The following is a 13,904-nucleotide window of genomic DNA, read 5'->3' as shown; positions in this document are numbered from 1 at the left end:
AATTTTGTTATTAGTGATAAAACTATTTGTAACTTGTGACTTTGTAACTTAAAAAATGTGTATTCGAGTATTCGACCGATCATATGCACCGGCATACGAGTCTCTTTCTAAAGATTCAAATACAATTTATTTAAGTTGAAAATTAAAGTATAGTGCCACACCTGAAAATTAGGGGGTAATTTTAGGGGGATTTAGGAAAATCATTGGTCATGGGTGTCTATACAATTTTTACCGCGGGGTAAGAGAGGTTAGCGAGATCAAAAAGAGAACGCAAGTGACTCAATATATTTTTTTACTCTTCTGTTACAGTCCCACGAATATTTATTTAATCTCTGTTTACTTTTAGAGTTAAAATTAGGATAAGTTCAAGGAATAATTATATATATTATTATATGTATATTGTTTAGGTGTAATTAAATACCTTCCACGTTTGCTACTATTATTAAACTTGCTACACTGTAATCTTTTGTTTTGATAGTATTAGCTTTGCTTAAATATATATTCATAGTTTATAGTTATCGAGGCGGTGAAAGACAAATAAGCTATCGGGTCCTAATTTATTCTGACCTCACTTCAGAAAAACAGTGTTAAAAACAACAACAGAACTGAGAGTTAGAGGTTGGAGAGTAACAAGAAATACCTAAGTGCTTTTCAGCTTCCGGGAATAGTTGGTCAAAAACAATATCCAGAAGGTGACTTGAATTGTATGTTGGTCGTAAACATTTTCATGTTTCATGGCAAAAGACAAATAACCTATCGAAACCTAAGTTTAGGCAGATGGATAAAGTAACCCTATAGTAAGATATGATATGATCATCATACACACGCGGAGATGTTTGTTGTATTGTAGAGAACTGTTGGGTACAAGTTCCTAACGAGTTCCAAGTCGGGTCAAAGGTCATCCGAATCTCAAGTCAGGTACGAGTTTCACCAAATTATAAAAATCGAGTCCCAGAGCCAAATTGAATCGCTGCTCTTTCGAGCCGATTAATAGCCGATTAATTTCATAACGACTGTCAATTAAATAAATTTGAGTCGATAGTAATTCCAATTTTGATATATTACGTCAACAAGCTAGAACATTTTTGATCATTAATAATGCAGAATCATGCCGCAGTGTACCGTTCCATCAAATTTGTTTACTAACTCGACTGAAACATTTTTGAGTCATGAGCCAAGGGGCAGTTAGACGGGTCCGCCTCTGAGTTTTTTAGATGAGATGACTCGAATCATATCAAGTGTTTTTAAAGTATGATTCCATTCGAGTCACTGACTTGCTTCTCTCTAACATTATTTCAACCAGTATGCAGTCACCACGGCAACAAAATAGATCACATATACAATATTATTCGGAATAGACTGGAGGGAGCGAACGGGCAATAGGACATAATTGACATAGATATAAAACTTTAGACTAACTTTGCTTCAATGTGTGTGGTTTGTGGTAAATGCAGAAATATATCAAAATAAACTCAAATAGTAATATAAAGCGCTGTTAGTTCGGGGGAGTTATTTTAGATGGAGTTCATTGTAGTTCGCGAAAAAGATATTTCCGATCAGACTACGGCCATTTATCAATGACATCAATCTATCCACAAACATGGTTTCAGTAATTTTGCAAATATCACGTTATATTATCATATAAAGGGTTGTGGTCACGTGGCAAGAGCGTGTTCATGAAGTTGTCACGCGTGTATCATGTACATCTATCCAAAATAAGACCATTTTGGTCGCAAGTTATTTTCCTTTGTCAGAGATATATAAGTCGATTCACAATTTACTTGTCCTTTTGTGCAGGCGTCGACGAGAGTGGCACTTTGCCATGTTTCGAAATGAAATGGTTGTTTATAGCTTATTCCGATAGTTAGCGTGAAAAGGGGAAATCTAGCATGTCAGGCATCCGAATATAGACCATTCATGAAATTTAGGTGTAGAGAAATTTAGAACTTTTTGCGCAACAGATTTCAATTTGTACTTTTGATTGAGTCTGTAGGTTTTATCACAAAAACTGAATGAAAGAACGATTTCGAACGTTTTGTTCTAGAAGTTTTAACCTTTTCAAAAATAGATCGTGTGGTTAAAACAAGTTTAAAATAGATTGGCAACGACATCTAATTCTCCAATTAGTGGGCGGAATTTAAATCGAGAAAACCGAACTCTAATTGGGCAGAATGAAACAGTGCAGAAAAAAAATAGAAGTTCTGAAAGTGTCGACAAAAATGAACCTCATAACATGGAATGTAACTATTAGGCGTCCTTATTTTGTGCCCATTTCCAAACATGGCTTGTTGAACACTTGCTGGCAGTGTTGGCTACGGCATATTGGACACCGTTCTATTGGGCGCCAATTTCCATTTCAACTAACTTTTGAAATAAAACGCGTAAATGTTTCGGTTTAAAAATAAATTTTGAGACAAATAAAAATCAACATAAAATCAATATCTAATATCATAATATAAAATAGCAATATTAGCCCATCAGCCCATCCACATAAGTCCAGGTCATCCGTTTTAGTGAAGATTTCAATTCGTTTTTTCGATTTATTCAAATTTATCCTGAACTCGAATACCGTCCGATTCTTAACATCTCTTAATCATTTTTGATAGTAAAACGAGAGAATTTCATGCTAATATCGTAATTAAAGTGAAGTTATTTTGTTTTGTGCGCGAGAAACGTCACTAAAAACTTCTTGACGCCGCAGGGCGTAGGCTGAAAATATTATCAAATTCTTTAACGTAACTATCCCGCAGTAGCTCCGCAAAATTGAGAATAAACGCTAGCTAATCGTCTGATTAGTAATCACATTATCTGTGGTCTTCGTTTAAGGTCTAAATTTAGGTACTTTATGCGCCTGGCCAATACTTGAAAAAGCAAGCTTACGGTCGCTACGTTACGAAAACCATTATTTTTTTTCGTAAATTTTCTGAAGAATTCCCCAGTAGAGGTACCATGAAACGTTTAGATTAACTTTTGATTGCTTTGTAGCATGTAACAGAAAGCTAGGAAAAACATGTTATTGAAACACGACTGTGAGAACGCTTCCTGTATATATAATGAGAAACCGTCAAAACATACAAAAAATATGGATAGATTTACCAGTCACAATTTGAATGACTTTCTCCGGAAAAGGTAATCGACCTGCCATATAGACAGAATAGTAACAATATGGAAGGATATCCATCCTGGTAGGATGGATGAGTACGTAGGAGTATTATTGAACTGCCAAATAAAGACATCAGGAATAGATATGTATGTATGGTCACAATCGCACTTTGAGAGGCCTCCTCTGTAGGGGAATTCTTGAGATGCCATATAGGCAAAAGGGATAGATATGTATGTATGGTTCCAATCGTAATTTAAAAGGTCTCCCCTGTAGAGTAATTATTGGGCTACCATATAAGCAGTAGGATAAGGATAAATACGTATGTATGGTCCCAATCACCAGCAAGGCAGGGAGGCGTTGATATGTACATGTAAAGTAGTTTTGACTTCTTAGCTATTTTTCTAGTTGTTATTGACATGAATTACCTTAAGTCTCACGTCACGCATTTACTGACGCGCAATTCGCCACAATAATTATACGTAGTTTCAGTATCTTATGGCATTTCAGTGGTCTCATAACAACAAAGATAAGTCTTTTATACTTTTAAATGAGTGCGTGTGATCTTGCATTTGGTAAATACTCTACATAGGAGTATTGTGCCATATACAACAACAAAATAAATATTTCGTTTTACCATTAATTTCAGCTAACTGTAAACTATACTGATAAATCATGCAATATGGCATTACGAGCTGTTTCAATAGTAAATCTGGAGAGCAGTATCAGAGCGGATTTTGATCGCCAATATGACACTATACAACGAAGTGAGTACTTCGAGTATTTATTCTCTTAATACATCCGGAGTTGTTTGTGGTGAAGGCTGTCCATGAAGTCTTAAAAAATTTTAAAATTGCAAAAAGAATTTATCGATACCTTATATTTTTTTTGGCCCTCATGGATGTATTAAATGAATTAAAAATACTCACAATTACTGATCAAAAAACAACAAACATGGTTAAGATATATTGAAAACTGACCTCATAACAAAATTGAAATTGTAACATGATTTCATGGACACCCAGTGACACCAATTTTTGGTGAGCTTCTATGCATTAAACTCATTCCTAACTTGAAAATTAGGTATGAACGCAAACTAAGCAGTCAAAAAAAAAGTTAACTAGGCCTAGTAACAATGTATCTCTTTTGCTTGTAAATATATCCAGATCTATTCATTAGGTTTTTAATTTTAGTAAGTATTTGACGCACGACAAGTTGATTTAACCCCTTAGCACATATTTTAGTTGATATCTATTTGTTAGATATCGTATAAATAAGAAATGTTGTTACAGCTATTTTATGTAATGTTATGAGATTTTATTATGGAACATTTCTCCAGGTACAGCTGTGCAGAAGCATCTGTTTAGGCATAGCCATACTAAAATTGAAGATATTGGAATTCGTAATCTGCCCAATAAAATTAATCTGTTATACTGTTATACACAGTAAATCAACTCAAAATGGTTATATGTTATATTAATTAAGAAAAAAATAACACTGTAAGAATATTTTCTTACATTTACTCCTTCTCATTTTACAGATCTTCAAGCGCAGAACGAGCGTCGACGTTCTTCTCAACCCCCGGCACGAAACAATGACGAAGAAAACTCAAACCCCGAATCAACTGAAAATAGTCAATCCCCCGAAGAAATGACTGAAAATGGCGACTTAGGATGCGCTGACAGCCTAAGCGTTCCGAGCGCTACTCACCACGGGAGCATGGACATATCCGTCGAGTGCCCCAATTTCCCGACCTCACCTGACCTTCCCGAGCGGGATGACGACAGCGATTCCATAGATCTCGACCGAGAGATCGAAGATTTATCGACCGACAATCGCAGACACATGACATGTTGCCAGTTTTATCGCAACCACTGGATTGGACATCTTGTAACAGCTATTCTAAGTGGATTTTTATTTGTACTATTGGGAGTTATCTTTCTTGTGAATGGAGAACAGTTTCCCGTTTACGCTGGAATTACCCTGATATTATTAGGACTAGCACCATGCTGCATGGCTTTGAACAGGTTCGTCAAAATACGACAAAGTTATAACTATGCGATTAATCTACTTTTATGTGCTACCCTAAGTCTTTGCTCTGAACAATGATCTGCGCCAGCGCACACAGTAATACGCGAAGAGTTACTGGCAGGGAAACAAATTGAATATTTGAATACATTTGGAATTCATTATATTTGATATAAAATTTTCAAATTTTGAACATTTCTTTCTCAAAATTATGATTTTCGAGCCGCCAGACAAGCAGACAAAACAAACGATATCATCTCTGTTCGTTCTGCTCAAAATTTGCCATGGCCACCAATTTACGTATTTACGCCAATGGTTATTGCATACCAGGTTCATTACGTACTTTGTGTGACGGTACACATGAAGGGATGTTTACTATGAGTACCGAGCTAAGTTCAAAGTTCAAACTACGAAAGGCGGGCTAAGTCCGGCCCGTTGGGTAATTCAATCTGGCCCGAATGAGGCTGTTACAACCAAACTGAAAGCAAATTTTGATGTTTCAGCCAAAAATAGCTCAAGGAATTTGTGGCGATTGCGATTAAATTTAGTTTGGCACGAGACTTGTTGTATTCCATCTTTGCTTTTGTAACACTGTAAATATTGTTCATAAAATGTAACTTTTGTACGCCACACTTACATGGCCCGCCAGTCTGTATGGGCAGAATTTAAGGCCTCAGGTCCAAAACATTTGCCAACCCCTGCAATAGGTTGCCACGTCCAGTATATAAGTCAGGCTACAGGCTTATAATAACTACTAAACTCGTTTCCAGGTACAGATATATGCGTTTATATGATCGAGAAAGACGACGAGCTGTTCGAAGGCTCGGTGCATTGAGACGACTGCACAGAAGAAACGTGCGAGATAATCGGAGACAAGAGTTTCCTGACCTTCCGCCTGCGTATGATAATCTAGGATATGATTGTAAGTGAAGATTTTAACTAAATCCGGAATGATAAGATGACAATAATGAAACAATATCCACCTGAAAAAAATGTCTACTGGTTCAGTAGTTTCCCGCCATTTTAGATACATCTCTCCATTTGCCATTTCACTACTCCTAAAACAACAAAATTTCAAGAACATTTGTGATTTGTGGTGTCAAAGCGCCTCAGGATAAGATAATTTTGAACTCCACAATTTTGAATATGAATAAATGTCCAAATCTAAACTTACAATTAGTAAAAGTACCAGCTATACCTTATAAAACTACTAACTTTGACAAAAATCTCTTCACCTATTTCTTATGCTGTATAATTAACTATCTCTATCTAAAATCGTCTAATACGAGAAGAGTTTTTGGCCCTTTGTGCTACATTAAATGTAGTACATCCTACATATTCCCAAACTCATCATTCCGCCAAAGGTTGATTGAATTGCACAGGCAATGCTGAACCGTATGAAGTCTGGTCCTTGTAATAGAAGTAGCTCATTGTTTATAAGTGGCAGCTTGTATAGAGAGTTTTTGTAGCTACGATGTAAAAAATGCCACGTAATAAAAAAGAATGTATCATACTTTTCGTTGTGTTTAAATTTTTGTTTTATCTCTAAATAGCTCTAGTGCAAGGCTGCCCAACCCGCGGCCCGCCGGAGTGTTTTTTGCGGCCCGCCCTATAAAGTTTGTAAGCAGACTTTTTAAAATTTTCAATACATTTTACTATACATAAGTATCTTTCGTGATTTTGGTGTAATTATTCCTGCCATCTATCTACGTTCAAATGCCGGTTTTCATTAATACGTATGTGTCAAGTCTTCGAATAGTAAACCGCTATTCTAATATTCGAATAATTTTCCAGCCCTACCTAGTAACCAGAAAGCAATTATTAATTTGATTGATTTATTGTTAATAAACTCGCCTTTCATGTATTATGTAACTACTTACACCAAAACCAGGACTTATCTGGTATTAATGTTTGGTACAAACGTTTGCGGCCCGCGACCGATTTCGTCACGTGAAAGTGGCCCGCGAGACGAAAAAGGTTGGGCCGGCCTGATCTAGTGGTTCGAGCGTTCGGTCTAATTTATTTGGCATCACAAGCAAAAATTCTCGTAATTAAACGCTAAGCGCGCTCCCTTACTCATCCGGTAAAAATATACATGTGACCGTGATACATATGATCGTAATCAAGTGTTTGACAACATTTAGGGTGGTATACAAGGTGGTGTCCCTAAGTAAAGGAACATTGTAAAATTGCCAAAAATCAAGTGTTTGACAACATTTAGGGTTGTATACAAGCACCTATACTTTATACTACCAGAGTACTAACATTGACTGAAATTTTGGTTTTTACTTTTTCAGTGTCTGGAGAAGATTTTGAAATAGTGATTGATGATTCTCGCCGTTCATCGTTCGTTTTACCAACGTATGATCAATGTGTTAAGAAAAAAATAAGCACTGAAGGTTCGTTAAATTATATTTGTAATGAATGCAGAGGTCTAGGGGTTAAAGTTACACTAAACCGTGACGACATCACAGATTTAAATCTCGGGCTCAAATCCCATGTCTCCCACAACTAAGGATGCTAAGTATGACTACTTACAGGTATTCGATTGGACCTCCCGAAGTATGCGAACCAAGATGGCGCACAACCTGACCTCAGGTTGTGTACCAGGTTAGGGTTTAGGTTATGCGACATCTTGGTGTGCATACTTCAGGAGTACCATTCGATTCTTATCCAATTCCTAAATTTTTGATTCCGAATCTCGATACTTCGACTTATTTTACCGAGAAAACATACCCACCTAAGCAATACCATATGAATTCAAACGTGAGAGAAATTTTCAAATATATAGGCGGACAAGAAGGCCAAAACTAAGTAGTATGGGTATTTAAGCTGTCACAGTATACAAAAATCGCACAAAAAACAAATTCCTCCTAACCCACAGAGATTTTTGAAATAAATAAGCGTAACAGCCTTCTAGCTTCTAGCAAAAAATAAATATATAGTGAAGTTTGTGCAGTTTATACATATATGCGAAGGACTTGCCACAAAACGCTACACATTCATTGCAATCCAAGTTTTAACCTTGAGAATCGATTCCAAGGCATCAGAATCGATTCTGTAATTGAATCCAGACTCGATTCCGCCATCCCTATACCCACAACCGGTAAGATTCCGCTCTTTAAAAAACATCTGCTCATTTTATCAGTGACTGCGTATGCGAACCTTGGTTGGAGCCAAAGGCGTGCAAATACGCGGATAGAAATGCGAGCAGAATCTTCTTTTAACTATCACATAGCCAGGTTTAACGAGAGCATAATCTAACTCAGTGTTTCTCGGCTTTTTTTCCCTTTGGGGCCCACATTCGTTGCACAAAAATTTATTAATTTTACTAAATTTTCAGCGAAAGAACCTATTACAAGTGACGTCACCAGTGTCGATGACGTCATAGCCAATCATCTGAACAACAACTATAACGACAATAATAACAATATGAACAGTGAATCCCACCAAGAACCAGAAGTTTTGCCAGCAAGCGATATACAGATTGAAATCACCCCGCCAAATGAGAATGAGGACTTTGTGGTAATTGATAACGTATCACAATATAACTCAACAGCATCATCTAGCGGAGAAGAAAATGATAATATCGATGATGGACAGTTGACCGCGGATGAGACGCCAAACAATTCAGATAACGAAACAACGAGAGTGTAAACTGAAATAGAAAAAAAATCCTTTTCCTATTTGTCTTTTTTGACACTATAAACCAGGGGTAGGCAAGTTTCTGAATCAGTGGCAAAAATTTCATACTGGCGGGCCATGTAAGACGCAAAAAGTTACATTTTAATCGCGATCTTTACAGTGTTTTCAAAACAAAAATAGAAAACAATAAGCCTCGTGTCAAAACTAATTTAATAACAATCTCAACAAATTCCTTGAGCTATTATTCAGCTAAAATATCAAAATTTGAATTTAGTTTGGTTGTGACAGCATCAGGCGGGCCAGATTGAATTACCCAACGGGCCGGATTTGGCCCGCGGGCCGTAGTTTGCCAACCCCTGCTACTGGCCAAACTCCTGACACTACAAAATGATAGTAAGCTATTGCGGGCTCTGACTATGTCTTTGCAAACGTTCTAAATTGAGGTGCTAGTAGTCCTATTTTAAAGTCTCCGAAATAATTCCAAATTTATATACCTTTATGCTAATTCAGTGCTACTGAAAATTTGTGTTTCCACAAACTAATAGAAGATTCAGAAATTGCAATTTTGAAAAATCCGAAATTATTGTTATTCGGAAAAAATTGATTGTTTTCTTAATTTAAAAACTGGCGCTCTGGAGGTTTTCGTAACAAGATGACGCACAACCCTGACCTGGTACACATACTACGTTCAGGTTGTGCGTCATCTCGGTACCAATACTTCGGGAGCACGTGAAAATTTACCAAATTAATAAATTTAGAACTCGTGTTTATCTTTTAAAGGTCTTCCATCACTCACAACGGACTGTTGCTGCTCCGTGGCCAACAAATGAGTTGGCCACACAAATGTTCCCAATAATGTGAATTGAACTCTAGAAATCAATTCATAATACTCCTCCTCAATATAGGGATATAGTAAATACGTGAAAATCGAAATGTATATAAAATATGAGGTACAACAGACGCTCGAAGAGTGTTTTGTTTCCTTCCAATAAAAATAGTCCTCTGCTGAGACTTACGTTTATGGAATTTTACGCCTATTCTTCACAGAAAACTGCGTTTATTCGCCTTTTCATCACTAGATTTTCACAAATAAAATATTTTACGTTTTTAGGACTCCAACTAGTTATTCATTTCCATATACGATTAGACTAGTAACGGAGATTCTTCTGAAAAAACAAAAAAAAATGGTCTCTTGGAAATAAAATAACAACGCCAATTTGAAAGGGCAATATTTGAATCACTTGAATTTTCTTCAATATTGCTATAGCATCCTGCAATGTATGCTTACAGGACCAGCGACACAAAAGGGTACTCCAGAAGTATGTGCATCGGACATCGGAACTTAGTATTTGTACTAGGTTAGGGTTAGGCCATAATTTATTTTCAATTTTGCACATTATAGTTCTATTACGAGTTCGGTGATTAGCCAAGTGAATCCTGTAGTATTTGTGCTGAAAATTATGGCCTAACCCTAACCTGGCACACATACGACGTTCCGGTGTCTTCCATCCTGGTGCACATACTTTTGAGTACCCACAAGAGCATAGATGAAGAATAAGTAGTTGTCCCGTAGAACCAAATATACAAGGCACGAAGCGTTTTATTACACATTTCGCCACTATTACCGATAATTTGAAATTCTTTTTTTAATCTTATTTCGATTTAAAAATTTTAATTTTATTGATTTATCAATATGCGCTTTCTTCGCCTTTTACTGTTACTATACTTCTATTGACCTTTAACCCCTCTTTTTATTATTATTTTCAAAAAAATCTCTATGCAGAATTGTAATTGGTTTTCTAATGAAATGAAAATATAGAATTTATAATCTGGAGTTTTGTATTTGTACAACATTTTAGACTTGTAAGCTAGCGGCAGAAATCAACTTTTTTGCCATTTTCGTAGGTTAAGGTTACCCTAGAGCAGGGTTGTCCAAACTTTTTGGCGGAAGGGCCACTTTTAGTTTACGAATGATTGCGCGGGCCACTTGTCATGGTAGTTATGTTCTAGTTTTCACTACACCGACTACAGGTTAATGAAAAAACAGCCTGACACCAAAACTATAATAACAATGAAAATACGAAGATACAGTAAAGTCAAAAGTTTTTACCATCCATAGCAATTCTAATGTGAAGTATGAACTGATTTGATACAAAGTTGTCAAGATTAGGTGCTATGGGCGATGTAGAAATGCGAAGCGAACTTTTCATATGAATGGTAAAAATTACTGATATCACGGGGATTTGACATGGTTCATCCGTGAAAAAACTTGCTCGTATATGTAAGAGCTGTCAAATATTGAGGTCATGAAAACTGCCTCTTTTAGCTTTACAGAAAAAAAGCAGTAAAACAGATTGAAATACACAGCGGACGATAAAAAAGAAATTTGAACATCTCTCTCTCAGGCAATAACGCCCGCAAAGAGACTTTAAAAAAAGATTCCGACAGCTCGTTGGTGCTTGTCGCGCGTTTGAAAGGCGAGAAATAATTAATTTTTTATTAGAGGATTCAATAGTGGCTCAGATTTGTAAAAGACATCGGGCTTCGAATAATACAGCGCGGGCCACTCAGAAATCTTCGGCGCGCCACATGTGGCCCGCGGGCCACGGGTTGGACGACCCTGCCCTAGAGGTTGTGGGTTGGCACTACTTTTGGACCTGGGGTCGCATATTTAGCCCATCTAGACGCGCTGGCCATGTAAGTGTGACGAAAAAAGTTACATTTTATGGACAATAATTACAGTGTTACAAAAGCAAAAGTGGAAGACAATAAGTCTCGTGCCAAAACTAACTTAATCACAATCCAATTTGGGGGGGGGGGGGTTGAAACGTCAAAATTTGATTTTTGTTTGGCTGTGGCAGCATTAGAGGGTCAAACTGAATTAACCAACGGGCAGTATTTTGCTCATGTCAGGGCTAGGGTAACATACCCTCATTTATGCAATTTGGCATGAAGTGTTTTCAAAATGGCTTTGAAGTGCCCTGATACTCAACATAAATTTACAGCTTTTTGTAAAGTGTTCTATACCAACGTAATGGTTGCGAAACATGATGTTACCACAACCATGAGTATAGAATTTCCAGAAAGACAAAAGCGAAGATCTTTGTGTGACATGTAGCCCGTGCGAAGGCGCTGGTATAACACAAAGCAGAGCTATAGGAATTTAATACTCGTTCCACGAAAGGACAATACGATTTTTAATAACATCAGCGGCCCAAAACATTACACATCATATAGAAAGCTTATCTCGGCTTGTTGGGACATCGTAGGAAAACGGAAGCCTATGCTAGCTTATAGAGCAGGTGATTTCAACCAGTGTTTTTATCAATACAGTTCATAGGTTTCCTTCGAATCTGAGAGTTCATATTAATTGGAGGGGGGTCGCTAGAAAAGCAGAAAATTTGAGAGTCAGATGAGATAGCGAATATGAAGCGTATAATTATTGGTTGATTATAAACAATATCCCACAAATTACCATTTAAAACGCTATGCGAGCTATGACTTCAGGTTAAGACACTGAAGCTCTGAAGTGCACGACGACATTTTCAGCATTTAGGAGTGGAATATAACATGGGTCTATGTGAAATTTTGTAAAAGTTATGCTTTGTAAAAATGAATATCTGTTTAACAAATTTTTTGTTTTCTTGCTTCCACCCCGTGTATATGTATATTGTTTAATAGTACTAAAATAATCATCAGGGTTGACACTATTATCAAACTTGAGACACTTTAAAGATGATTGGTTTTGCCAGTATTAGGTTTGATTTACATATAAATGTATAGGGTGTCCATGATGTCGAAATTTTTTTTCAAATTGCAAAGGGAATTTATCGATACCATATATTGTTTTGGCCTTCACAGATGTATTGAATTAGGTAAATATACTTAAACACGGATTAAAAAAAATGGTTAAAATATATTGAGAACTGATTTCATAACAAAATTGAAATTGTAAAGGAACTTTATGGACACCCTATGTTTGTATTGTTTAGTTATAATCAAATAACCATTAGGCTTGTCATTATCATAAAACTTGCAACATTTTAAAGATCATTCATTATTTGCCAGTATTGGATTTGATTTGTATACATAGGTATTTTAATTTTAGTTTAGTAACTAACTGATTATTTTTGTGCATAAGCCGATTTAAATTCCTCAAGCATCTGGTGTATGTTTTATGGGGGTTCCGCCCCATGAGAAAGGTCAAAAACCACTGTTATGGAGTAAAAATGATCATGAAGAAATGGAAGATTGACAGTTGTTAGAAATTGGAGTTTGTGTTAGGTAAAAAAGCAGTTATTCAGTAAAATACAATAGTAAATTTGGAGTGAAGCGGGTGTAAAGATTCTCCGATACCGCGGCCCTGCTTGGCAAAAGAAGTGTCCGTACCCTATTGCTTGTTCCGTATGCCTAATAATGACGTCTTCAGACATAAATATCAACAGCACTCACAACTATATCTGGGATCGTTTATTTAGATCTTCAGTTTGTTAATAGTATTACAATACCCAAGATAGGACGGAAATCGAGGAAGTTGCCAAAACTCTAAATTAGATCTAAAACAGAGTAGACGTAAAATGACGAGCAATCTCACATTGCAACACAGCATACGAGTAAAAACACAAATAGAATAGGGATGTTCATGGCAGAAAAGTTGAGTCTTTAAGCTTCAATGCTATATGGTGGGGGGGAGCCATAAGTGAACCGGCGCTGAAAAAACTTACCTTCCAAGCTAAATATACTTTAAAGGGCGCTCCATGAGTATGTTTACCAGTATGGAGGTAACTAATTTTGTTCACCTATTTACATCAACTTGTGTAAAGGGACTGAAACCTATGGACAGGGAGTATATTCACTTGGCTAACCAGACAGTCACCAAACTCGTAATAGAACTAAAATATTATCAGTTAACCGGAAAGCTTAAGGAAAATCGGAATAAAATTATGGTCTAATCCTAATTCCTGATACATATACTACGGAATTAACAAAATATTTGTTTAAAATTTTCAATACTGACCGCCCGACCCAGAGTGTAAATTGGATAGGAAATGATACAATCGAAGATATTCTAATTCAAACTATATTAGCTTCTTACCTAGCAGTGAATTCTTGTGCAGAGCATTTTAAGGAG

At 36.5% G+C, this 13,904-nt stretch overlaps 1 protein-coding gene across 1 annotated transcript; it reads left to right on the top strand.

Moving 5' to 3' along the window:
* Positions 1–562: 562 nt before the first annotated feature.
* On the top strand, positions 563–10,605 carry LOC120347405 (uncharacterized). Its single transcript, XM_039417333.2, has 6 exons — positions 563–692; positions 3,750–3,867; positions 4,641–5,127; positions 5,899–6,050; positions 7,426–7,527; positions 8,472–10,605. Exons 2-6 carry the CDS (start codon positions 3,783–3,785, stop codon positions 8,783–8,785), a joined length of 1,140 nt encoding a protein of 379 aa, XP_039273267.2. The 5' UTR covers positions 563–692; positions 3,750–3,782; the 3' UTR covers positions 8,786–10,605.
* Positions 10,606–13,904: the final 3,299 nt, after the last annotated feature.

Source organism: Styela clava, chromosome 11, assembly GCF_964204865.1.
Source record: "Styela clava chromosome 11, kaStyClav1.hap1.2, whole genome shotgun sequence".
NCBI classification, from domain to species: Eukaryota; Metazoa; Chordata; class Ascidiacea; order Stolidobranchia; family Styelidae; genus Styela; species Styela clava.
This window is presented reverse-complemented; position numbering and strand designations above follow the sequence as displayed.

What these genes read in the sequence shown, in the direction of transcription:
- LOC120347405 (XM_039417333.2), top strand. Translation starts at nt 3,783, where the DNA reads ATGGCATTACGAGCTGTTTCAATAGTAAATCTGGAGAGCAGTATCAGA. An exon ending in TGATAATCTAGGATATGATT is followed by an intron (nt 6,051 to 7,425) that starts GTAAGTGAAGAT and finishes TTACTTTTTCAG; the next exon opens with TGTCTGGAGAAGATTTTGAA. An exon ending in GAAAAAAATAAGCACTGAAG is followed by an intron (nt 7,528 to 8,471) that starts GTTCGTTAAATT and finishes CTAAATTTTCAG; the next exon opens with CGAAAGAACCTATTACAAGT.